Source organism: Pangasianodon hypophthalmus, chromosome 1, assembly GCF_027358585.1.
Source record: "Pangasianodon hypophthalmus isolate fPanHyp1 chromosome 1, fPanHyp1.pri, whole genome shotgun sequence".
NCBI classification, from domain to species: domain Eukaryota; kingdom Metazoa; phylum Chordata; class Actinopteri; order Siluriformes; family Pangasiidae; genus Pangasianodon; species Pangasianodon hypophthalmus.
The window spans coordinates 9,465,874-9,491,964 of record NC_069710.1 but is presented as its reverse complement, the minus strand read 5'-3'; the positions used below and the strand labels follow the sequence as shown (position 1 = coordinate 9,491,964).

Sequence of the window (26,091 nt, the reverse complement as noted above, 5' to 3'; positions counted from 1 at the left end):
GCCCTTATTAGTGCTTTTGACCATTTTTGACCACTAGGTGCAGTAATAAGTCTAAGTGAGTAAGTACACTACCTCATGATTGTGCAACATTGAGAAAAGCAACCAAATCAATGGAACATTGGCTTATATCTGTCAAAGAACAATTAAAAAAAAAATCATTGGCCACTCAAAAGAGGTCATTAATATTTCAGTGGAATTTAAAATGTTTGGAGTTGTGATTGAAGAATTTATGAAGATTAACATTTGTAGAATGGCTGATATATGTACCTTTATGGACAAGCCACCACTGAACTTTGTGATATTTTTTGTGTTATTTTTCCCCACTTGTAAGTAATGAATAATGATTATAATTAATTAGATAAAAATACAGATTTGCCTACCATGATTGCTCAGGTGTAAAGAGGCTGAAGGAGCAGGAAATGTCACTTTCATATCTGTGGTTGGCTAAAGGGGGAAATGCAGTAAGCAGATGGCTAATTATAATTGTTCTTTCTTTTGCAGTTGGTGGAAAATTCAATGCAGTATCTGTAGATAACAGAAAGAAGCTAATTATGAAAGTGAGTTGAGAGGGGTTTTCATGTGCAGTATGCAGTTTGTAATTTTCCTTGAATGTGTATTGATTTGCCTCTCTCAGCCATCAGTTTAATTTGTGTGGTGGAGAAGGGAGCAGCACAACTGGGGTTAGAAAAGGTTTTTCGTCTACTACCTTAAAATAGCATTTTTCTAACAAAGCGGCAGAAACTACAAAACCTTACATTCAGCAACTTTAAATTTTATACTAGAACTACAAAGGAAGAAGTAAGGGTTTGCAACCCAGGTATGCACCTGGTCAGTATTGTCCAAACTGAATGACAAAACTGTCACACACTTGTTTCATAAAATAACAGGATAAACCCATATTAATAGACCTGTATAGATAAAGATGTAGACAGCTAAATGTCTGAGGCTGAAACTAGACCAAGCTGAGTTGCTCACAGCCCACAATTCCTTGCGCATATATCTCCTCTCAGTAGATTTTCTGAATAAGGTGTTTACATGCAACAAATTTAATATTCAGGCATATTCCAAGGGTGGGAATCTGAATTTGGGGAATCAGAATATTGTCTTAATCTGAATTGGGCAATCGGATTGCGGCGTTTACTCAATATTAATTAGGATATTGCCAAATTCTGATTAATATTGGAATACTGGTGTGCAAGTAAACATTGCCCATATTCTGATTTCCCAAATTCCGATTTCCACCTCTGGAATTTGCCTGTTTTAATCGGAAATTTGTTTCGTGTAAACACCTTACTCAGAAAATCCACTGAAAGGAAATATATGCGCATGCTCAGTTCACAAGGAATTGTGGATGCTTAAAGATGCTTAGCTGTTGGCTAGATATTTAGGAATGGCAACTCAGGCATACTTACAGCAACCATGTATACAGGAATATTCTGATGCCTGTACGCATATAAACAACATATTCGGAATATGGCTACAAACCAAATATAGACCTTAAACGGAATTAAACATAGCAAGTGCTTCCTCGATCTGCCAGTCTTGCCTTTGCGTATTTGCCTCAAGCTTGGACCGTGTCCGTTGTGTAAAATCCAGTACTTCCATATAATCAATGTTTAATTTTTAATACACCAACTCCTCTGTTTTGTCAGGCATGCTACTGTGCTGCTAAACAAATTGAGGAAGCGTAAGCTTAGGAACCGTCTAGTCTTGGCTATAATTTGTGTGTGTGTGTGTGTGAGTGAGTGAGTGAGTGAGAGAGAGAGAGAGAGAGAGAGAGAGAGCACGAGCGCTGGACTAGCTAATAAAGGCTGGTTTATAAAACAGCTTGGGATGCCCTGTATGAGCGTTTTCCTAAAATATTTTTACATAGGTGTCTTCATGGTTTAACAGTTATGAGTGAATATCAGGATTAACTGAAGTTTAAGAACGACAGTGTAAATTTATCACGTTAATTCATTTTTCACATTAATCTCATTTGCATGTAGTGATGCCCACAAAACTCCATAAAACTTAAAGTGCACAGACAGCTGGGAGCACGAAATTGAACGGTCAGCGTAAATCCTAAAAGGTAGAAGTGGAAGTTATTTGACTCACTTCTATGCCACTAAAATATTTAATCATTTATAATATTAATAAGAATAAGTGAATGCTAAATCTTCAATCAGCTGAGGTATTTGTTTACAGCTTATGGCTATGCACAGCCCGACCCATCCTCCGCAGCATTTCTTTCGTCATAATCGAATGATTAGTTTTTATTTGTCTTAATTTATTGTTTTGCGTTGGCTCGCTTTCTTTCCTTTTTTTATGCCAATAATATAAAACTACTGATTCTCACAAAATTTTCTCAATTGTATTCTTAGTCTCTGACCTAGTGAACTATCATTATTTTTTTTTAAACAGAGACTCCAAAGCGCTTCTGTAAGTCACTCTGGATATCGGCTTCTGTTAAATGCTGTATATTCTACATACAAAAGTGCAGTAATCCATGCAAACTATATGATTTGAAGTCGATTAAGTCAAGGTTCATATAATACTTAGTCTTCTTATGTGTAAATTTACACACTCGGGTGCAGTAAAAAAGGTTTTTGTATAATTATTGGATTTTCATGAATACCAAATTTTGTGTGTAACCGATTTACAAATAAACCCGTTCGTATCAAGTTAATAAGGCCCATTGCTAATGGTTTCGTATATTTTAGCCCATTGCTAAAATATTTCCTATGTTAATGTTGAAACAGTACAACAGTTTCCTGTCTAAAATAGCTAAACAAAAAGAATACAAAGACAAATCAATAATAGCCTACTTGATTACAAAATAACATATAGATGGCCAACTCTTGTATTAAGTGCCTAAAATCTACAGTAAGCAATACTATATTTTCCTGCCCTAATGTACTGTCTTACTTGAGTTTTTTCGCTTTGTAGCAAGCACAAGAGGAATGCAGATCGAGCCTTTGAAGTTTCTTTGTGCGAATGAACAAGTTATCCATAATGACCACTCGCAATACACTGTACATCGTGCATGAACTTGCATCTCACACGGCTGAAACTCTGAATAAAATTGATGTTTATCTGTTGTGTATAATGCGATTTGAGTGTAAAAATGATTCAGGGCTGATTTATACTTCTGTGAGCATGGTGATGTGAGCATGTCAGGGCGTCGTTTGCGCATGCTTGCACAGGGTGAAGTCTTCAGACTTGCACATAATGTGAGCGTGTCCACTAGGGGGCAGTGTTGCACGACCCAAATGAGAATGTGCTGAACAAGACGGCGACAAAGTCTCGGAAGCCACAAAACAAAGAATATAAAACGGGCGTACCTTTGTTTTGAAAAGTGCTGGGGGGAAAAAAATAAACTTTGCATGATCAAGTGTAAATGAAGTTAATTTTCACAGAAAACTTTTTCATTTATCTATATTTAGCAGTTTCAAGTCGATCACTTATCGAAGCATTTCAATTTAATTAACATTTAAATCCACAACTCTATCAATCATGGAAGGATTGATGCTTGGTTTACATCACTTACTGTGTCTTTATTAGGAGGATGTTAGAAGGAAAAAAAAAAGTAAAGTGCACAATCCAACCAGTCAGGTTTTGCCTGTAGGCCAGTACATGCACAGCACTGTAGACACCTGCAACACGCAATCCGTGTTGAGGCTTTGTTTCTAGATTTGGTGACATTAAACAAAAGACCCTTGTGACAAAGCGACTTTTTGAGCACACGTTAGTGACTGTCTTGAACTCGATGGCTCATGCTGATATATGAGTTGAGAGAGCAGGTTCATTTGACTCACCATCAGTGCGTAATGTCTGATTGTGTTGCACTTGCGACCAGTTACAACTGTTTCCCAATGACCAATCACTGACCACCACTCTTTGTCCCACTATTGCACCTCTTCTTGGAGATAGTAGCTAATAAACGTGAGTAACCGTTTCCTTACTACTCACCTTTCACGACTACTCACTGACATGGCTTCTTTCTGTCTGCGGTTTTGATAGAAAATATAGTATTTTGTAAATGTGTTAATTACTGTGGATCATGGTCTGACATCCACTTAAAATGCACAAGTGCTTTATGAGATACAAATTGAACTGCACAGAGCAGGAAAACTGTTGTGATTTTATTTTATATATTTTCTCATCCCAGCCAAATTAATTCAAACTCCACTGCCAGCACAACAGACAACGTGGGCGAGTTGACTTACATTAAGCGCACAGCACACAGACCTTAACCTGCATTTCAGACAACTGCTGTTTTTGGTTTAGCTCCAATAAAGATGGAAAGGCAGTAGAAGAATGGATAGATCGTAATCCATGGATCATAACACAAGTTGAGTCTCTTATCCCAAGCTACCAGCATCTTTCCTTAGTGCGCTATGGATGCAAGGTTATAATCCTGACCTTATTGCTGTGTCAGACAATATTGCAGGCCAGTGTCAGAAGATTCATGATCCGATACCCAACTCTCAACATCGCCCTATTGTAACTGAAGTTCTCAGTGTCATTGTTCCCAACACGGTACTATGTAGGCGGCACTTCAACTACAAGAAGGCAGATTGGGACAGATTCTGCGATGAAATGAAAGAGAAGATTGTGCACATTGAGCCAACCTCTTCATGCAATGATAAGTTTTGTGAGACTAAGAAGAAAGCACGAAGACCACCACATCCCTAGAGGATGCAAAGTGCAGTATATCCCAGGCTTATCTGGCAAGACAGCTGAACTCTTCGACAAGTATATCGCCATGTTTGAAGCTAACCCTTTCTCTGAAGAAACTGTCAAGGTGGATTAGACTATTATGAAGAACATCTCCCAAGAGCGAAGGAAAACCTGGGTAAATCTGGTTGAGACGATAGACATGTCTAGAAACAGGAAGAGGGCATGGAGGTCAACTCTGGAGGTCAACTCTGGTGACCCTATAGTAGTGCCACAGCAACCCAAAGTGAATGCCAACAAGGTTGCCAACCAACTGCTCCAGAATGGCAAATGTGGAAAGAAGGAAAAAGGACAGAAGGGAAAGACCGAGCTGGACAGAAAGAAACACCTTGACGACCCTGGTTTTTCAAAGCCCTTTACCATGGGGGAGCTGGTAGATTGTATAGCCGTCTTAAGACTAGGGAAAGCCATGGGCCTAGATAAGATTGCAATTGAGGAAATCAAACATACTGGCCCAGAGATAAAGAAATGGCTTCTAGAATTGTTCAACTACTGCCTGACAATGAGGAACTTCCCTAAAATCTGGAAGAAAGCTAAAGTTATTGCCTTACTGAAGCTGGGTAAGAACCCACATAACCCCACGAGCTATAGACCTATATTACTGCTATGTCGCACCTATAAGCTTTTCGAACACTCTTGAACTGCCTTGCGCCAGTGATTGATGAATGCCTTATCCCAGAACAGGCAGGTTTTCAACCCAGAAAGTCAACCACCAGCCAAACCCTTAACCTCACACAGTACATTACACACATCTCCAAACGACCAGGTGCTCTGTCTCTCTCCAGCCGACGTAAGTAAGACCTTGTCCAGGATCAACCCACGTAAGGCTGCGGGCCCTGACAACATACCTGGCCGTGTACTAAGAGATTGTGCTGCACAGCTGACGGATGTCCTAACAGATATCTTCAACACCTTGCTGAGCCAGGCAGTCGTCCCCAAGTGTCTCAAATCCACCACCATAATTCCAGTACCAAAGAAGTCACCTATGTCCTGCCTGAATGACTATTGTCCCATAGCACTGACCCCAATCATGACGAAATGCTTTGAGAGGTTAGTCATGCATCACATCAAGTCCTGTCTCCTAAACACGCTGGACCCATTCCAGTTTGCATACCGTCCAAACCGTTCCACGAACGATGCAATATCCTTCACTCTCCACCTAGCTCTTACTCACCTGGAACAGAAAGACTCTTATGTTAGAATCGATTTCAGCTCAGCATTCAACACAATAATCTCTCAGGAGCTTATCAACAAACTAAACTTGCTGGGCCTCAACTTACCCCTCTGTAATTGGATCCTGGACTTTTTAACTGAAAGACCTCAGTCAGTCCATGTCGGCCGCAACACCTCCAGCACTACCACACTGAGCACAAGTGCCCCACAGGGCTGTGTGCTCAGGCCGCTGCTCTTCACGCTGTTGACTCACGACTGCACTCCCAAGTTCAGCTCCAACCACATCATCAAGTTTGCTGATGACACAGCTGTGGTAGGCCTCATCAGAAACAACGATGAAACAAACTACAGAGAGGAAGTGCCACAGCTGGCTGAATGGTGCGGTGTCAACAACCTGTCCCTCAATGTGAGTAAGACAAAGGAGGTTGTGATGGACTTCAGGAGAAACTCTGTTGACCACCCCCCACTGACCATCGACGGCTTGGCCGTGGAGAGAGTCAGCAGCACTAAATTCCTGGGAGTGCACATTATGGAGGATCTCACCTGGACCACCACCATCACGTCACTCAACAAGAAGGCCTAACATCGCCTCCACTTTCTCCGCCGGCTGAAAAGAGCAAGTCTCCCTCCACCCATCCTCACCACTTTCTACAGGGGCACCATTGAGAGTGTGCTGACCAGCTGCATCACTATCTGGTATGGAAATTGGAGTGCTGCTGACCGCAAGACCCTACAGCGGACAGTGAACACAGCTGCAAAGATCATCGGTGCCCCTCTCCCCTCCATCCTGGACATTTTCCTTGCACGATGCTCCAGCAAGGCTACCAGCATCGTGAAGGACCCTACCCATCCCTCCCACAATCTCTTCCAGCTCCTGCCATCAGGTAGAAGGTACCGGAGTATCAAAGCTCACTCTGTCAGATTGCTCAACAGCTTTTTCCCCTGGGCTGTGAGGGCCCTCAACTCCAATCTCCCTGCCCCCCTCTGAAACCTCATCCGCAACCCTACCTCCTGAAACCATGAACACCTCACCCCCTCCCCCAGCTCATGAAAAACTGACAATCTGTTTAAGTGCAATTCTGAGTGTGCTACACATAGGTGAGTGGGATATACAAACCACCTGTAGTAACACACTCTTTTCTCTGAATGTACACCGAACACCTTTCATAGACACTCCCTCACACAAAGATTCAATTTGACAATTTATGTTTACTTGTGCATTGCACTACAGATCATATTGCACTATGCCCTGCTTCCCCCAAAATATCTCTTTTGCACAATTTCATGTACAGAATATTTCTTCTGCACAATTTCATTTATAGTATGTATATATGTATAGTCAACTTAATTGTGGTCCTGCGAGACACGACATTTCGTTCCACTATTTGTCCATTTGGATGGCAAGAAGAGCAGATGGTGAAGACTCAAGAACAGCTTACTTCAAGGGAATGTTCTGGCACCCCTCCTATTTAACATATACACAAATGACCAACCAAGGAGCGATGATACAGCAAGGTTCATTTATGCAGATGATTTAGCTATTGCTACACAAGGCAAGGAGTTTGACGTGGTGGAGGAAAACCACCTATGTACTAATCGCAATAACACACAAACCGCAGCTTTCCCCGTAAGGACCTGCAAGGCCAAACGGCACTCTCATATTATTATTGTATTATATTATATTATAATATATTTTACTATAACGCTACTATTATTGATTATTGATATTATTGAATTTTAATATAAACAATCATGTTTAATATCATTTTCCATGAAAACAATGTGCAAAAATACTTTTAAATGCTAAAATGCATTTTCAGTGGCTAATGCACAAACTTGTCTGAGCACAGAGGCACTGCTTGGGAAAACAGTGTGCTAGGTGTTTACTGAACCAAGGGCTTCAGGAAAGCCATCTTTCATTCAAACACCTACAGTCATGTGAAAAAATTAGGACATCCCATGAAAGCCTGTGGGTTTTTTTTTAACATAGTTAAACGTATGGACATTTGATCTTCATTTTAACAATATTGGGAGATTCAAGTAATATAAATAAACAAATAAAACCAAAGAAAAGTCTTTTTAAAATGATCTGTAAAATGTAATTTAAAAAAAAAATCCAATTTATTGTGAGGAAAAGTAAGGACACTCCCTCATTTATTTGTACTTAAAATGGCTAAACCTACCTACAGTAAGTTACAGTAAGTTCCTGTATCACATCAGGTGCAAATTATTAGAACATTGTTACAGAGCATTTTGAAGGAGGCTTGCCTTATTTAAACCTCAGACATTTAGTTTGGTTTGCTCTTAATTGTTGAAGTGGTGAGATCCAAAGAGCTCTCTGAGGCCTTCAGAAAGAAGATTGTTGATGCTTATGAGTCTGGTAAGGGATATAAAAAGATCTCAGAAGAATTTGTAATCAGCCATTCCACTCCGGAAAATCATTTACAAGTGAAAAACATTTAAAACAACTGCCAACATGGACAGGTCAGGCCATCCAAGCAAATTCACCTCAAGAGCAGACTGCAAGATGTTTAAAGAAGTCTCCAAAAACCCTAAAATATCATCACGGGACCTACAGCAAGCTCTTGCTACAGTTGATGTCAAAGTGCATGATGTAAGGAATTTAGCTCATTTAGATTAAGCTGATGTATTCTCCACCAAAGTATGTAGGAGATTAGCAGATCAGCTCAGAAGGGGAAATTTGTAAACTTAATATTTTAATAGCTGATCAACTATTCGTCCAGCGATAAGTTGAAACGAGTGTATTTATTAATTGTATATGGGATATTACCTCCGTGGCCACCAGCAATAATATCCTAAATATAGTGAAACACTATATTAAGAGCACACTAACAAGATCGGCAGTTTAAGGCAATAAATTTGAAGCACAGAGACACAAGACACTGGCCTTTAAAAATCAGACGAGACTTACTATTACTATTCTAAAACACAGAAACTAATCTAACACAAATACACACACATAAACAGGGGTGAAAATGGCTTTGAAAAGAGAGTGAATGAAATTCCAAGTTTCTAGCAGTTTCTCAGACCATGACCTGAACGAACCATCAACTTATCAGTTTAATTCAACATTCGCTTCGTTTAGAAGGGCTTTAAACTTGTATTAAATGCACCAGTTCAGCAAAAATCTGGAGGTACTAGCATTTGTGTTGCCAGGGATTCCCTTGTTGCGTTGTTGTTTGGAAGGATTTTCCGGCAATGTTGATTGGTCAGTGGTCTGGTTGGCCTTATGTAGCGTCTCGAAAGACCAATGAGGAAGATAAACAGAGTGAGGCTCGAACCCGGCGGAGTCTCGTAGGCAGTTTGCAAAACTTTCATGAATGGTTCACAGCGGTGCGAAGGCGAGAGTTGGAGGCTTTGCAAGAACCGGTCTGGATGCGGAGACTCGGAGCAAGCGTGATCTCCTTGTGATGAACTTCTAAAGCTCTTGGTTGATGAGACTTCCTTCAGATGTGGATGGAGACTCTTGCAAAGATGTGTTGGACTCTCTCAAAGATGGACTGGATGAGACTCCTTGAAAGATGTTGTGGATGAGACTCAGAGTTTCCTTTGTGTCAGGGGGTTTTAACCCTTTCCAGTTGGGCTGACCCCAAAGTGTTTGCTCCAATCAGCAGGATCTTGGGGCCGGGTGTAAACTGTATTCTCCTCCTCTGACACTAATTAACATTCTGGTCTCTGAGTTATGAGCTTTGCAAACTTTGCTTTAGGTTAGGTTAGAACTTTGGTAACGAACTTGGTAACATGCATGTAATACCTTGTACTCAAATTCATTATACCACCCCTTAGGAAATTCCATAGTGATCACACACATACCAAACATGACATACCTGCTGTGAACACTATGATCCCTGTTAAACGATCAAAAAGCATCATAATGACCTGGTGGCTATAAGTATGATACATATATGGAATGACATTAAAAGAGGCTTTCCAACACTGAAGTTTCCAACCTATGGTGCATCATCTTGAAAGTCATTGTCCTTACAGGAGATGTAAAGTAGCCTTATGTAGTCTGTTAAAGCTGGGTTCTGTGGAATGTGTGAAGGGTGGTGAACTTTGTGTTCCTGGGGAGAACAAAGGTGGTCCTTGGGTGAGCCCTTTTCTGTAGTTATCAGTTTTACCATTGTGTTGGGTGAGCCATCTGGTCTTGGCCAACGGCCTAGATCAATAAGATTGACAGAGGTTCCTCTTGGCTGAGAAGGTTCGTCCTCTGGTCAGGGATGTCCTGTAAGTTGCTGATTGTTCACAGGACAGTTGAAATCCAGCAATGAGTAAACAAATTTCTGTCTGCAAATTCTGGGAGCAGGATTCCTAGCTTTATGGCTTCTTTGCTTTCCTTGTCTGTTCACTTCAGATCCTACAATGAATCTACCATCAGAAAGAGACTGCACAACTTTAATTATCATGGGAGGTGTGCAAGGAGGAAACCTTTGCTGTCTAAGAAAAACATGAGAGCAAGACTGAAGTTTGCCAAAGAACACCGAGACAAAGGCCAAGATTTCTGGAATAATGTGCTTTGGACAGATGAGTCTAAAATTGAATTATTTGGACATCATAACAAAGGGCATGTTTGGCGTAAACCAAATACAGCATTTCAGCAAAAGAACCTCATACCAACTGTGAAACATGGAGGTGGAAGTATTATGGTTTGGGGATGCTTTGCTGCAGCAGGACCTGGCCAGCTCACCATCATAGAATCCACTATGAATTCTACATTGTATCAGAAGGTGCTTGTGGAACATGTGAGACCATCTGTCAAAAAATTGAAGCTGAAGCGGAACTGGACCTTGCCACAAGACAATGACCCAAAACATACTGGTAAATCCACCAAGGACTGGCTGAAAAGTAAAAAATGGAAAAGTCAAAGCCCAGATCTAAACCTATTGAGATCCTGTGGAGTGATTTGAAACAGACTGTGCATGCAAAAAACTCTTCAAACATCGCACAGCTGAAATAATTCTGCATTGATGAGTGGGGGAAACTTTCGTCCAGCCGATTTCAGAAACTGGTAGATGGCTACAAAAAACGTCTCATTGAGGTTATTTCAGCCAAAGGGGGAAACACTAGCTATTAGGGCATAGGGTGTCCTAACTTTTTCCTCAGTTGAAATACTCATTTTTGTTGATTTCTTTTGTTTAATAAGTGAAAACAAAGTGATTTTCTTTTGTTGTTTACATGCAATTACATCACTTTCATCTACAGCTACAAATTAAAACAAGATCAGAAATTGACATGTTGACATTTCTTAATAAAGAACTGAATATTTAATAGGGTGTCCTAATTTTTTCACATGACTGTACATGCATTTAATAGAGGTTTTGACATGGTAAATTATTGGAAAATGATAGGAAAAAAAACAATTGTTTATATTAAAATTTATAATTTGATAAAACGTGTCAAAAATATGAAAAATTGTTTGTAGAAAGGTACTATTCATTAAATATGCCCGAACACAATGTTTTCTCAACGAATGCCTATGTTGACACACAAACTGTCTGCATTAGGTCATTTAATAACAGGTTTAAATGAGTTTCAAGGTGCAAGGGATTCAGGAAAGCCATTTTTCATGTAAACTCAGACATGCAAGTGTGTGTCATTCTGAAATGCGTGAAACATTTGAAAATGCGTTTTAGCAAGCTTCAAGGCGCTACGGCTTCAGGAAATCTGTTTTTCAGGCAAGCACATACATGCATGTTTGAGTCACACTTTTAATAGAGGTTTTTAACATAGTTATGGTGGGAACTGATTTGAAACATGATTGTTTATATTAAAATTGATATTTAGATAATAAAGTATTAAAAAGTCAAAAATGGAAAAAAGTGTACAAAGGCATGATCATGCTGTTTTCTCAACAGCTGCGTTTGTGCTTGCACAAGTGCACGCGTTAGGCGCTGAAAATGTATTTTAGTGAGTTTAAAAGCGTTAGGCTTCAGGAAAGCCTTTTTTCGTGCATACCCATACATGCACGAGGGTATGATACTTTTAATGGAGGTTTTTCACATTATTATGATGGAAAATGTTATGAAACATGATTGTTTATATTAAAACTCATATTTTGATATTAAAGTGTTAAAAGTCAAAAACAATTTAGGGAGATTCAAAAGTATTTTCTGCATCTAATGCACAGTGCTTTAAGCAAATAGGCATTTGTTGAGAAAACATTGTGTTCTTGCATATTTCATAAAAAGTACCTTTCTATACGTTTTCTTTTCTGGTTTTTGAATTTTTAGCACTTTAATTGAAAAATAAGAATTTTAAAATAAACATTCATGTTTCATTTTATTTTGCAGCATAATAATGTGAAAACCCAGTATTAAAAGTATGACACCCACTTGATTGTATGTGTTTACACAAAAAACGCCTTTCCTGAAGCCGTAGTGCCTTCAAACTTGCTAAAACAAATTTTCAGCGCCTAATGCATGCACTTGTGTAAGCACACAGTCATTTGTTGAGTGTTTTAGTGCATATTGGATTAAAAGTACCTTTCTACAAGTAATGTCATTTTTTTTTTTACTTTTTAGCACTTTATTATCAGATAATGAATTTTAATGTAAAAATATAATATTTCATATGATTTTCCATCATAATAATGTGAAAAACTCAAAGTATGAAACCTACATGCATGTGTAACTCACTAAAATGCATTTTCAGCACCTAATGCACACGATTCTGTAAGCACAGGCATTTGTTGAAAAAGCACTGTATTTGTGAATATTTGATAAAAACTACATTTCAGCAGTTTTTCAAGTTTTTAACTTTTAACACTTTATTATCAAAATATAAACAATCATAGTGCATATCATTTTCCATCGTAACAATGTCACAAACCTCATCTGAAAGTATGACATGAATGTGCATGTAAGTGTTTGCATGTAAAACTGCTTTTCTGAAGCCGTAGCACATTGAAACTTGCTAAAACCTATTTTCAGCTTCTTCTTCATCAGGAAGACAAATTAGCTGGCTTACGAAGTCAGTCAGGGAGAGACATTCTTGTCTCTGGGCTTGTTCCTCCATGGTAGGTGACCTCATTTTTGGGCCTATTTGTGCGCTTGGGCAACACAGTAAAATAGAAGTTGGGCAGTATGACTTCACACTTACACACAAACAGCCCACAGGGTATAGCAAGACACTGTGGTATACAGTGTAATTACCTAAGGTTAATTCTAACAATAAACTAATGCACAGAGTAATCTTAGTATTCTTATTACTTTGCACAGCTTTAAACTCTCCTCTGAACGTGCTCAGTGTGAACAGTGGCAACAGTGAAGTTGCACAAGGGAAGGTGGGCAGTACAACTGTGCACAAGATGTGAACGACACATGGTGTGGCAGTACCTTGTGGTACATAACTGCGTAATTAACTAAATTAATTCCAACAGCTTGTCAAAGCATAGAATAACAACAGCATTTTTCCGCATTGTAATGAACTGTCTAAGTAACACTGGACATGAGGTGGGGAACACACCCTGAATGGGACACCATTGCAGGGCACCAAGCCCACACTTTTACACAGCAATTTAGTGGCTCTCTGCCAATCTGGATATTGGACAGTGTCAAGTGTGTTTGGAACTGTCTGTGTTGCCAGGCATGTGTAAATCAATCCCTGTGAAACCTACCCTATGTGCCAGGGGTGCATGTGATCAAAGAAGCCCTGGAGAGATAAACACAAGGTTCAGAAAATAGAGAACAGCACAGCCCAAATTAACCAGCCATATGGCACCCTCAATTCACCAATTGAGTGCTGCCATAAGGGGGTGGTATAAGTAAGATCCCTGTTATTTTCAGATGATTTTCTTTTTCCACCACCCAAACTGGACCTCAGACATGCACTCTCCTGAGTGTGAGGGTGGGATGAAAATCAGCACCTCCAATTCTGATGCCCATGGGTCTCCTCTGGAATAGAGTGGGATGCTCTCTTCAGGTTAGGGGAGAGGCCTTGACTCTGGCAGAGTTTAAGTATCTTGGAATCTTATTCACAAGTGATGAAAAAAGAAAGTGTGAGATTGACAAATGGATCAGTTCACTGGCAGCAGTGTTAGTTTCAAGTTTTATTTGTTAAAACAATATCCATATACAAAGCGGTATCAACAGCCCATACAACATACAGTACATAAGTATATGCAAGTTATGTCCAGTATGTGCAAATGGGCATTGGAGTGCAAGAGTGAGAGTGTCCAGAGTGAGTAGTGGTAATGGTGTACCAGTCATGTACCAGGAGATGTAAGATATGAGACATAGGAGGCAACAGTGGACAGTGCAGCAAAAATCACAAAAGACAATGGTAGGCACAGTGCGGCAACTCAGTGATATGTAAACTGACACAGCTGTGTGCAAGTAGGTTTGTCTGGCATGTTCAGAGTAAGAGATAAATGGTTATAAAGTACATAACTATAATACTTAAAAGTACATGGGCAGTGGTAGCTCGAAGGTTAATGCTCTGTTACTGATCAAACAGTCATGATTTCAAGCCCCATCACCACCAAGCTGCCACTGTTGGGCCCTTGAACAGGGGTGCCGTATCATGGCCGAGCCTTTGCTCTGACCCCAGCTTCCTAACAAGCAGGGATATGCTGTAATATGTGCTGTAATGTGTGTGTGACAAATATTGTGCGTGTACCTAACTTGGGTCCACATTGAGGAGTCAGATACTCTGTGGAAAGTAGCTTCTTCTGAAGTACACTGTGTTTGCTCTCATGCTTTGCCAGACCGCAGGAAGGAGAACAAACTGTGGTGTCAGTGATAGGAGTCTTTAAGGCAGAGATCTTGTCTGTTAGGATGCTAAGGTTTATTGGTGGACCATAGGTAGTATGTGCATTGTTGTGCTTTCTTAACCAGTGTCTCACTCAGTGTGTTGACCAGCTCAATTCCTCCAAGATGTGAGTGCCCAGGTGCTTAATGTGGCATACCCTCTCGAAATGGGCCCTGTTGATTGTTAGAGGGTTATAGGTCCAATTGTGCTTTTTCCTAAAGTCCACCAGCAGCTGTTTTGTCTTGCTGACATTCAAGATGAGCTTGTTGACCTGGCAACACATTATCAGTGTTTTCACTTCCTCTAGGTAGACCCCTTCATCGTTATTGGTGATCAGTCCTACCACAGCAGTGTTATCAGCAAAATTGTGAGTGGTGTTGGAGCTGTGTGTGTCTTTGTACAACACAATTCTGTTTTTAGACAGAATAGAGCAGGGAGCTTGCACCCTGGATGTTGGTAATGAAAGGTGTTGAGATGTGCTTTCCAGCTCTCACAACTTCTGGTCAGCCTGTCAGAAAGCTGAAAATCTGCAGAAAGATGTGTTCAGCCCAATGTGTGTTAGTTTTGTAATTATTGATCTCCGGTCAGTCTATGCCCCCATTGTGACTGAAAGAATAAGTTTGCAGGTACAGGCAGAGGTAATGAGGTTCCTCTACAGGGTAGCTGGACTTACTCTCTGGCATAATCTGAAGAGTGTGACAATCTGAGAGAGCCTCAAAGTAGAGCCACTGCTCCTTTGAATTGAGAGGAGCCCGCTGAGGTGGTTTGGGCACCTTACAAGGATGCCCCCTGGTCGGCTCCCAGTAGAGCTGTATTAGGCTCTTTCCACTGGATGGAGATACTTGCTGGAGATATTATCTCACTGCTGGCTTGGGAACGTTTGGGGATCCCACAGGAAGAGGAACCCATAAAACTGGTAAAAATACAAGATTAGTGTCCATTTGAGCATACTATATCAGTGATCAGTATGTCAGCCACAGAACCTAAATGTTTGAATTTGAGTATAGTCATTACCATTATTGGTTATGCCACATGAAAGGTGGTCACACTAAATGATAAGAACACTATGCATGGTTAAAAAAAGATCAATACACATTAACCACGTCTGAAATCTCATAGACAAATATTTGATAAAACATTTAACATCTAACTTTAAAAAAATATTTTATAAAAAGTGCAATGCATGACAAAAGCTTTGTACTTTACATCGACTGAGGTGTAAAGTCTAACAGTCTCAGCCACATTTTTCTCTCTGTATAACTTATGCAGCCCTCCATTTCTCTCTGTTTCTTCAGAAATGTCACTTCAAGATAAGTAATGTTTCACAGCTAAAACAGCTAAAACAATAGTGTACAACAGCCCCATTTATCAGTCTTATAGTGAAGTCATGTGTAAATGTTTGCACAAGCCAAACCTAGCTAAAAATGTCTGCCAGATTTACAAAAGTTTCAGAAATATTGATTTTCTTTGTACTTGTATGCATATGATCACCTGTAAAGTGCCAAGCATGTTCTCGACACACAAAATTCCATAAAAGGTCAAGCACACAGAGGGCTGGGAGCATGAAATCATGAATGAAGAGGCAATAAGGCAGAAGTGGAAGTTATTTTGACTCTTTTCTATGCCTATAAAAATATAGCCATACCTGAAAAGGCCAAAAAACCTAGAGACAAATTACAGAAAAGGTGAATTAACTTTGATTTAAGTGAGATGACAAGAAATGTTGGATAAAAAAAAGGGGGGGGGGGTCTACACTGTACCCCGGTGCTCATGGACACTGAGCAGGTCACATAGGGAAACTGCTATTTTTAAATTATTGTCTTTTTCAAATGTCTTGGCTGACGTGCTGGAATTGTTTCACTGCGTTACAATAAGATGCCGTGGCAAATGGAACCAATTTATACACTGCAAAAATGACATCAAGTGGAAATACCTTGAATATGGTCATATTGATCTAATATTTCTTTTATAAGATAACAATAAACCATATATAAGATTACAAATGGCTTGAAATAGGTTTAATACTCAGTTCAAGCTTGAAATAGTCTTTTTCTATTGGCAGATAATTCATTTAAGCATTTAAAAATAACAAAATCTCCTTATCACTACAGAAAAAGTTTTTGACACTCTTACTACTTTATATGTACTGTATGTTAACCAATAACTGTGTATATGGGTGGATGTCATAACAGGGAGTCAAATGTGAAGCCAAAATATCTCTGAAGCCCTCTAATGGCTGGCTGCAGTACAATTTTTAACCCAATCCATTCTCATTTTAGTGAAAGGAGATACACACAAACTTACATGTTAAGTTACACTTTCACAAATTATTTTCGGGAATAGTGCTCTGTCATTTTCTTTTCAAGTTCACTTGACTTTGCCATCTCCCCCAATATTTTTTCTGATGATAAATGCATATTATAGGAGTTGGAATTGACTGACAGTTTTGAACGTGACAGTATGACAGCATGAACGTGCATGCATTTTCCAACACTGACCTAAAGATCTTTACAATTCTGTAGCAAAATCATGTCTTCTTCCGCTGTAAACTGTTCTAGCAGATCCTTAGCGGGGACTGTTACTCATTTTGATGTCTAAGCTAGCTGGTTGTACAGAACTTATAACTAGCAAACCAGCATGAATAAATGAAGTGATGGCATAAACCAAGGCAAATAACATCAGCTAAATTTGTTAATAATTTATGATTGACACTTTTTTTTATTTATGATTGACTGACTGACCTTAGCAAACACTCCAAGTAGCTTGGTAAGGTTAGTCAGTCACACCTTTATAATGAACTCCACCGACAAAATGAGTGAAACATAAAAGCACAATTCTCCATACAAGTGGGTAATCTGCTGTTCATCAGTATATTTTCAGTTGGTACAATTATCTTTTACACCAGAATAACACTTTGAATCATACAGTCCCCTCTGAATGTATCGGAACGGAAAAGGCCAATTAGTTTGTTTTTGCTATATTCAATTCAATTCAATTCAATTTTATTTGTATATCGCTTTTAACAATGAACATTGTCTCAAAGCAGCTTTACAGAACATAAGAAACAAAAAGCATGCAAACAGAAACAAAAACATGCAAACAGTCCTAGATGTTAGACAGAATTATCCCTAGTGAGCAAGCCTGAGGCGACTGAGGCGACTGTGGCAAGGAAAAACTCCCTTAGATGATATGAGGAAGAAACCTTGAGAGGAGCCGGACTCAAAAGGGAACCCATCCTCATTTGGGTGACACTGGAGAATGTGATATGAACAATGTCCTTTCTGTATTTATTTATAGTCATGTAGGTTGTTGTCTTCCTCAAAGTCCACATAGGGTTGGCAGCGTTGCTTTGAATACCCAAATCCTCATGAGGCAGAAACCAGCTGGAGCAGGTCCATCTCTGGATGCCTCAGGATCCTCATAGGGTTGGCGTCGTCTACTGGAGCTGGCACAATCTCTGTGTGCCTCGGGATGGGTAGAAGAAGGGAAACAAGTGGAAAGGAATTAGCGTAGCTGCTGTTCATAATATTAGTAAGCCCTAAAGCATAATTTGCAATTAATCAGATATACTGAAGTACAAGGTTATGGTATGTATTAAGTGTATGCCTGGCTAAAGATATATGTCTTTAATCTACGTTTGAACTGGGACACTGTGTCTGAGCCCCGAACACTGTCAGGAAGGTTATTCCAAAGTTTAGGAGCTAAATACGAAAACGCTCTACCTCCTTTTGTAGACTTTGATATTCTGGGAACTACCAGAAGTCCAGAGTTTTGAGATCTTAAGGAGCGTGGTGGATTGTGATGTGTTAGAAGACTGGCTAGATACGTGGGAGCTAAACCATTTAGGGCCTTGTATATGCTGAAGACATTTAGATTTGAGATTAAAAGATGAATGAGATGAGAATTTTCATTTCCTGATATTTACATCTAGATGTGTTAAACAACTTGGAACATAGCACTTTTGGTGAAAGAACATCCAAATTCTAGATGAGCAAAAGTATTGAAACAGACAAACGTATTGAAACAGACAAACCCTAACCCTAGTCTTGAAGTAAATAACACTTAATATTTGGTTGCATAACCCTTGCTTGCATTAACTGCATCCAGCCAGCAATCCACTGACCTCACCAAACTGTTGCATTCTTCTTATGTGATGATTTTCCAGGCTTGTACTGCAGCTTCTTTCAGTTGTTGTTTTGGGAGTTTCTCCGTTCAGTCTGCAGGAAGTGAAATGCATGCTCAGTTGGGTTAAGGTCTGGTGATTGATTTGGCCAGTCTAAAACTTTCCACTTTTGTTGTGTTGGCAGTGTGTTTTTGGTCATTGTGTTGCTGCATGATGAAGTTCCGTCCAATTAGATTGGATGCATTTCTTTGTAAACAGAATGTTTCTGTAGACTTCTGAATTCATTCTGCGGCTACCATCATGAGTTACATCAATAAAGATTAGTGAGTCCATTCCAGAAGAACCCATGCAAGCCCAAGCCATGACACTACCTTGTGATACTTTCACCCATGGAGGTTGTTGGTGATGTCACTGACTCTTTTTTGTGGGTTTTTCTTCAGAGGTCTCACAATGTTTCTGCCATCAACTGCTGTTGTTTTCCTTGCCCGACCAGTTGGATGTCTGGTTGTTAGTACACGAGTGTTTTTCTTTTCTTTTTCAGGACATTCCAAATGGTTGTATTAGCTATTCCCAATGCTTATGATTTTCCCTCTTTTCTCAGCTTCAAAATGGCTTGCTGTTCTCCCGTAGACAGCTCTCTTGTCTTCATGTACGTTTATACTTTTTAACAACAAACACAGTCTTCACAGGTGAAACCCAGGGCTCAAATCACGAGTGTTGAGAGCGATTAATTGTTTAAACAATCAGTGTAACAGCCCTATTCCAGCAGCCCTATTTTTCAATGTTTTCCAGGGTATTTCTAGGGTATGAATGTATGGTTATAACTAATCCAAAAAACAACCACCACCAAAAAACATACAGACCACGCCCTCTTCTGGTTTAAATATGAAAACAGATTTTGAGCACATTTTTCATAATGACATTTTAATGATCCTATCTCTCTCTCTCTCTCTCTCTCTCTCTTATTTACATTTATAAATGTTATTTATATATTTAGAGAGTTAGGTCCAGAAGTATTTGGACAGTGACAGAGTTTTTGTGATTTTGCCTTTATACACCACCACAATGGATTTGAAATAAAACAATCAAGTTGTGATCGAAGTGTAGACTTTCAGCTTTATTTTAAGAGGTTCCACAAAAATATGGCATTTACCATTTAGGAATTACAGCCATTTTAAGCAAAGTACTTCCATTTTCAGGGGCTCAAAGGTATTTGGACAATTGACTGACAAGAAGGTAATTGACCAGGTGCGGTCCATTCCCTCATTACTTCAAGACAAATGAAGCAGATAAAAGGTCTGGAGTTGATATCAGGTATTGAGTTGGCATTTGGCAGCTGGTCGGCTGGAGCTACCAATATGAAGTCCAAGGAGATCTCAATGCGAGTGAAGGAGGCCAATGATTAGGCTAAAAAAACAACACAAATCTATAAGAGATAGCAAAAACCTCAGGTGTGGCCAAATCAACAGTTGGGTACATTCTTAAAAAAGAAAGAAAGCACTGGTGAGCTCAACAACATCGAAAGGCCTGGAAGACCGTGGAAGACATCTAAAGTGGATGATCGCAGAATCCTTTCCTTGGTGAAGAAAAACCGCTTCACAACATCAAAAGAAGTCAAGAATACTCTGGAGAAGGTAGGCCTATCATTGTCAAAATTTACAATCAAGAGACACCTTCATGAATGTAAATACAGAAGGTTTACAACAAGGTGCAAACCACTGGTAACATTCAAGAACAGGAAAGCCAGATAAGATTTTGCCAGAAAACATCTAAAAAAGCCAGCCTCCCATGTTCTGGAATAAGATTCTTTGGACTGATGAAACCAAGCTTAACTTGTACGAGAATCATGGGAAGAGAAAAGTATGGCAAAAGAAAGGAACAGGTCATGATCCAAAGTATACCACATCATGTGTCAAACATGGTGGAGGCAGTGTTATGGCATGGGCATGTATGGCTGCCAATGGAACGGGCTCACTGGTGTTTATTGATGATATGACTGCTGACAGAAGTAGCAAGATGAATTCTGAGGTGTATAGGGCTATACTCTCTGCTCACATTCAGACAAATGCTACAAAACTGATAGTCACTTCACAATGCAGGTGGATTATGACCCTAAACAGACTGCGAAAGCAACTCAAGACTCTTCGAAGGCAAAGAAATGGAATATTCTTCAATGACCAAGTCAGTCGCCTGATCTCAACCCAGTAGAGCATGCTTTTCACTTACTGAAGACAAGACTGAATGCAGAAAGACCCACAAACAAGCAGCAACTGAAGGTGGCTGCAGTGAAGGCCTGGCAAAGCATCTCCAGGGAGGGAGTCTGGGCTCCAGACTTCAGGCAGCCATTGACTGCAAAGGATTTTCAAGTATTAAAATTATGGTTATATTTACAGTTATGTCGCTTTGTCGAAATACCTCTGAGCCCCTGAAAATGGAGGCACTTTGTTGAAAATAGCTGTAATTCCTAAATGGTGAATGCCATATTTTTGTGGAACCTCTTAAAATAAAGCTGAAAGTCTACACTTCGATCTTGATTGTTTTATTTCAAATCCATTGTGGTGGTGTATAAAGGCAAAATCACAAAAACTCTGTCATTGTCCAAATACTTCTGGACCTAACTGTATATAAATATATAATACACTCACTGTCCACTTTAATAGGAATACCTGTACACCTGCTCATTTTCTGCAGTTATCCAATCAGCAAATCATGTGGCAGCAGCGCAATGCATAAAATCATGCAGATAGTCAAGAGCTTCTTTTAATGTTTAATGTTCACATCAAACATCAGAATAAAGACAAAGTGTGATCTCTTTGCCTTTAACCATTGTATGGTTGTTGGTGCCAGATGGGCTGGTTTGAGTATTTCAGAAACTGCTGATCTCTTGGGAATTTCACACCCAACAGTCTCTAGAGTTTACACAGAACAGTGCAGAAAAAAATGTTTCACTTGATTTGGCTGTGCTGCAACTTACAAATTTTCAGGTAATGGCCTTTAAAGTTCTCTGTGAACATGTACAATACTGATTCAGACTATTGGAGGGTTAGTTAACTGTAACTGTCTGGACCCAAGAAATCCACAACCATGAGATTTGGTTAATTCACGTCAGAATTCAAGTTTGACTTTAGGCTTTTTCAAGCCCTTTTCCTGTAACAAACTCCAGGAGTATGATTGATTTGGTCCAGTAAGCAAAAGAGCCCACAGCAGGAGTGTGTTGCAATTTAGCACAGGAATCACATCAGGCAGCAATAGTACATGTACAGCTTGACAAAGAGCGAACCAATTATTAGTTATTAGTGCCTTAAATGGGTGCATACTGTGGTCAGAATTCAAGCAATTACAATACATGCATATACAGAGACAAGGGAAAACAGTTTTATGTTTATTCAAACAAAAGTCACTGACATTTTCATCTCATTTTTATTGTTAAGGAAAATGTTTCCATATGATTAGAGGGTTTTTTTAGTTATTTTTTAGTTTGTTTTCCTCATTAAAGAAGGATTTTTGATTAACATGTTTCATCTTAGTTTTTGTCAACAAAATTAACACTTGCCTAGAAAAAAATTACGCTTGGAAGCTAAATTATACTTATAAGTTCAAAAAAGTGTCCAAGATACTCCAATATTTAAAAGTAAAAACTAAGTGAAATTAGTATGTATGTTAAGGTTTTTACAAATGTTATTGTTAGGTGCAAAAGTTTAAATGTGAAATATCACCTCTCTTTCTGTACGTAATAGAAATATTTTCTAATAAATTTGCATTCCTACTGTTGGATATTTCTCTGAGAACTTGATAGTAAAGATTAGCTAATGTGGCTTGATATATAAATAAAGCAAAAATTATATAATGATATATAAATAAAGCATAAAGCAAGGTGAAGCCCTGGTTTGCTAAGATTAGAGTGAAAGAACTCAAGTGGGGCCTTGACCGCAACCCCACTGAACACCTTTGGCAACTGCGCCCCGGGACTCCACATCCGACATCAGTGCCTGACCTTACTAATATTCTTGTGGCTGAATGGGCAAATCCCCAGTCATGCTCCAAAAGACTTTCCAGAAGACTGGAGGTTATTAGAACCATACAGGCAAGACTAAATCTGCAATGATATGTTCAAAAAGCACATATTAGTGTGATGGTCAGGTGTCCCAAACTTTTGGCCATATAGTGTATTGTTACTGTGCTGATTAACAGGGGTTTCAGTTTTCAGGGCCAAAATATTAGTGTTGGAGTCCATGTGAGCACACATGAAGGCCTTTACAGGCAGATAAAATATTCTAGAATTCTATTAGAATTGTATTCTAGAAGAGTGAGAAAAAATTTTTGCCCTCCAGGGCCTGAGCTTGGGACCCCTGATCAAGAATACATGATCACAAATCACATTAGGTTACTGACATGCATTATGTGTGTTTGCATGCTTGGCTGTTTTTTTAATCCCAGATTTGTCTGAGAAGAAGAGTGATTTGCGAGTGTGTGACAAATCCACATGTCGCTATGGTGGAATCTGCAGGGACAATGGTGCCGACCTTAAATGTGTATGCCAGTTTCAGGTAAATTTTTTTCATGCATTTCACATTTTATATCACATTTACCATTATTGGTGATTTAACTTTATTTAAAATAAAATAATATATACAAATAAGGCATTTAGGATAAACAGCTACCTTAATAATGAAACTGCACATTCACACTCAAATACTTCCCAAATAGAGTTTCACTGAGCAATGCCCCAGACTGCATAAAGTGACTGAGTGTAACTTAAAGCACTCCTTTGAGAATGCACTTAAAACCTGGTGTCTGACTTTTGCGACAGTGTCATGAAAAATACATCCCTGTGTGTGGATCCAATGGGGACACCTATCAGAATGAGTGCTACCTGAGGCAAGCAGCCTGCACACAGCAGCGTCTTGTATCTCTAGCCTCTCCTGGACCCTGCGATCCAGGTGAGTCCTAACACAAAAATTGAATTAGTACCATTAAATTATCATTCTCATTAACTTATGCATCATAATAATGATGTGGGGGTGGTCAACAGAAAAGCGCACTATAATTGGGGAGTTCCGAGTTCAAATCCCAACTATGCCACAGCCATCCGTGGCCAGGGTAGTCCAGGATTCTAGAGAGCAAAATTCAAAGGAATCATATAAAATTTGAATGATGACTCTTTAATGAGTAATTCCAAAGCTATTGACAGAAACTTTGGCCTATTTGTGGCACTAGAGGTGTTATGGAAGATTTTTGGGACCATTTTGAATTAGTGTGTCAAATTTCATAAAAGGCATGCATCCAGTTCTATGTAAAAAATATAGCTGCAAGTGACAATATGTGGGGTCCAGCAGTCTTAGCAGACATTGCCCCGAGTGGCCAGTCCTTGCCAATATACACTAAAAATAGAGACCATACATGAACATACATACGAAGTTTTGTGATGGCTCCATGCTAGTTGTGTGAAATGCCTGCTGAAAGCCATGTTTTTAAAGTAATTCATTTTTTGAGGGTCACACTCTGCTGACACCAAAATTGTGGAGATAGGACAAAAATCCAAAGACAAATTATCAAATGTAGGTTTTGCCTATTTGCAAATTAGCAAAAAATCTAAGCTAAATGGTTCTTGAGACTATTTTGCTAGTGAGAACCTAAGGAATAAAGAGCAAAAATTTTCACTATAGGACTTACGGCATTTGAAATATGAGCCAAAACGTAAAGTGCTTTGCTATAGCGCCACTGTCTCATCTCTCTTGCCTGAGTAGCGGGAGGGAGTATTAGGTACTGAAAACAAAAACGGTAGGGCTCCAAGCACTACATGCTTGGCTCTCTAATAATAATAAGAAGAAGAAGAAGAAGAATCCTAACAATTCCAAAAGGGTTACAAGCACTTCATTCTTGGACCCCTAAATAAAGCAAGCATTGATCTGCAGGGTCCAAACAATGCCCCCAGTGGACAGTCCTTACCAATATACATAAAACAATAATGAGACCATACATCAACTTACTTGTAAAGTTTTATGACAATAGCTCAATTCTAGTTGTGTGAAATGCCTGCTGAAAGCTGATTGGCTGAAGGTGGCCATGTTTTTGAAGTAATTCAAAAAGAAGTGGACGTCCACGAGCATCCACGGACGAAGGCACAAGCGATGTGGTAGTGGCATACATGGTCCCCTAGGCAGTGTGTGGTCACTCACAATTTTCTCACTGTCTTCATGATCAAGACAACTTTGTCTTCCATGAGAAAGGATAGCATAGCCTGTGAGTCAAGCTTTAATCTATGAACTGCACAGGTGTCAATTGGCTCTTCTCATAATCGACTTTCAGTTCTAGAGATTCCATGGGTGAAATCAGGAGCTCTGTCTGGCTTGTCAATTGCTGTTGGGACTGTCCACACAGCAGCCAGTCATCCAGATGTATGTATAGCCCCTGGTGTTGCTGGGGCTCTAGGGAAACTCTCACACATTTTGTTAACACCCTGGTTGTGAAATATAAACCAAAGAGAAAGACCTTGAACTGATACGTTACTCTACTTATGTGGAAGTGGATGATTGTCAGTCAAACCAATAGTGTTTGTTCACTGCTCGCATCATATCTGGTATATGTAGCGTATGAAATGGAAGTTGTTTTAAGAAGACATTTAAGTCCCTTACATATTAATTTTTTTGGAATCAGATAATACCTAAAAAACAAAAGAGGTTAGGGGTTCTGGCCTGTATGTTATTTCTGTTGCTTGTTTTTCTAGTAATAACTGCACTTTCACAGTCCGTATAACCATGACTTGGGTCTTGCACCTCTGTGGGGTGGACCTCGGTGTTTCATGATAGCCGTCATTGAAATGGTAAATGATCCCCTGTGGAGATTGTGCTGAGTAACCACTGGTCTGTTGTTATCAAGCTCTAGTGCTCTAGTGGCAGATTGGAGAGCCATGCTACTATCAGCCATGTGACTTTGAACTGATGCTGGCATGACCTGGCAGTTTCAGTAAATTGTGCTCACTGCAAAAAAAAAAAAAAAAAAAAAAAAAAATGATAGTAGTAAAAATGTCTTGAATGCCCTAGCCTATTTTTAGATATTTTCACTCATTTCAAGCTTGAAATTGTCTTGTTCTATTGGCAGATAATTTTATTTATTTCAAATTTATCTGCCAAAAGAACAAGACCATTTTAAGTGAAAGTGAAGTGACGTGTGGCCAAGTACGGTGACCCATACTCAGAATTTCTGCTCTGCATTTAACCCATCCAAGTGCGCACACACACAGTAGTGAACACACACACGCACACACCGCGAACACAGTGGGCAGCCTTTTTTTTTGCTGTGGCGCC

At 39.5% G+C, this 26,091-nt stretch overlaps 1 protein-coding gene across 1 annotated transcript in view; it reads left to right on the top strand.

Annotated features, from left to right (window-relative positions):
- Positions 1-26,091, top strand: part of tmeff1b (transmembrane protein with EGF-like and two follistatin-like domains 1b) — a 66,165-nt gene that overhangs the window by 2,160 nt on the left and 37,914 nt on the right. Inside the window, exons 2-3 of the mRNA XM_026947170.3 lie at positions 23,222-23,331; positions 23,595-23,724. Of these exons, the coding sequence (XP_026802971.1) occupies positions 23,222-23,331; positions 23,595-23,724 (240 nt within the window). The remainder of the gene's footprint in view (positions 1-23,221; positions 23,332-23,594; positions 23,725-26,091) is intronic.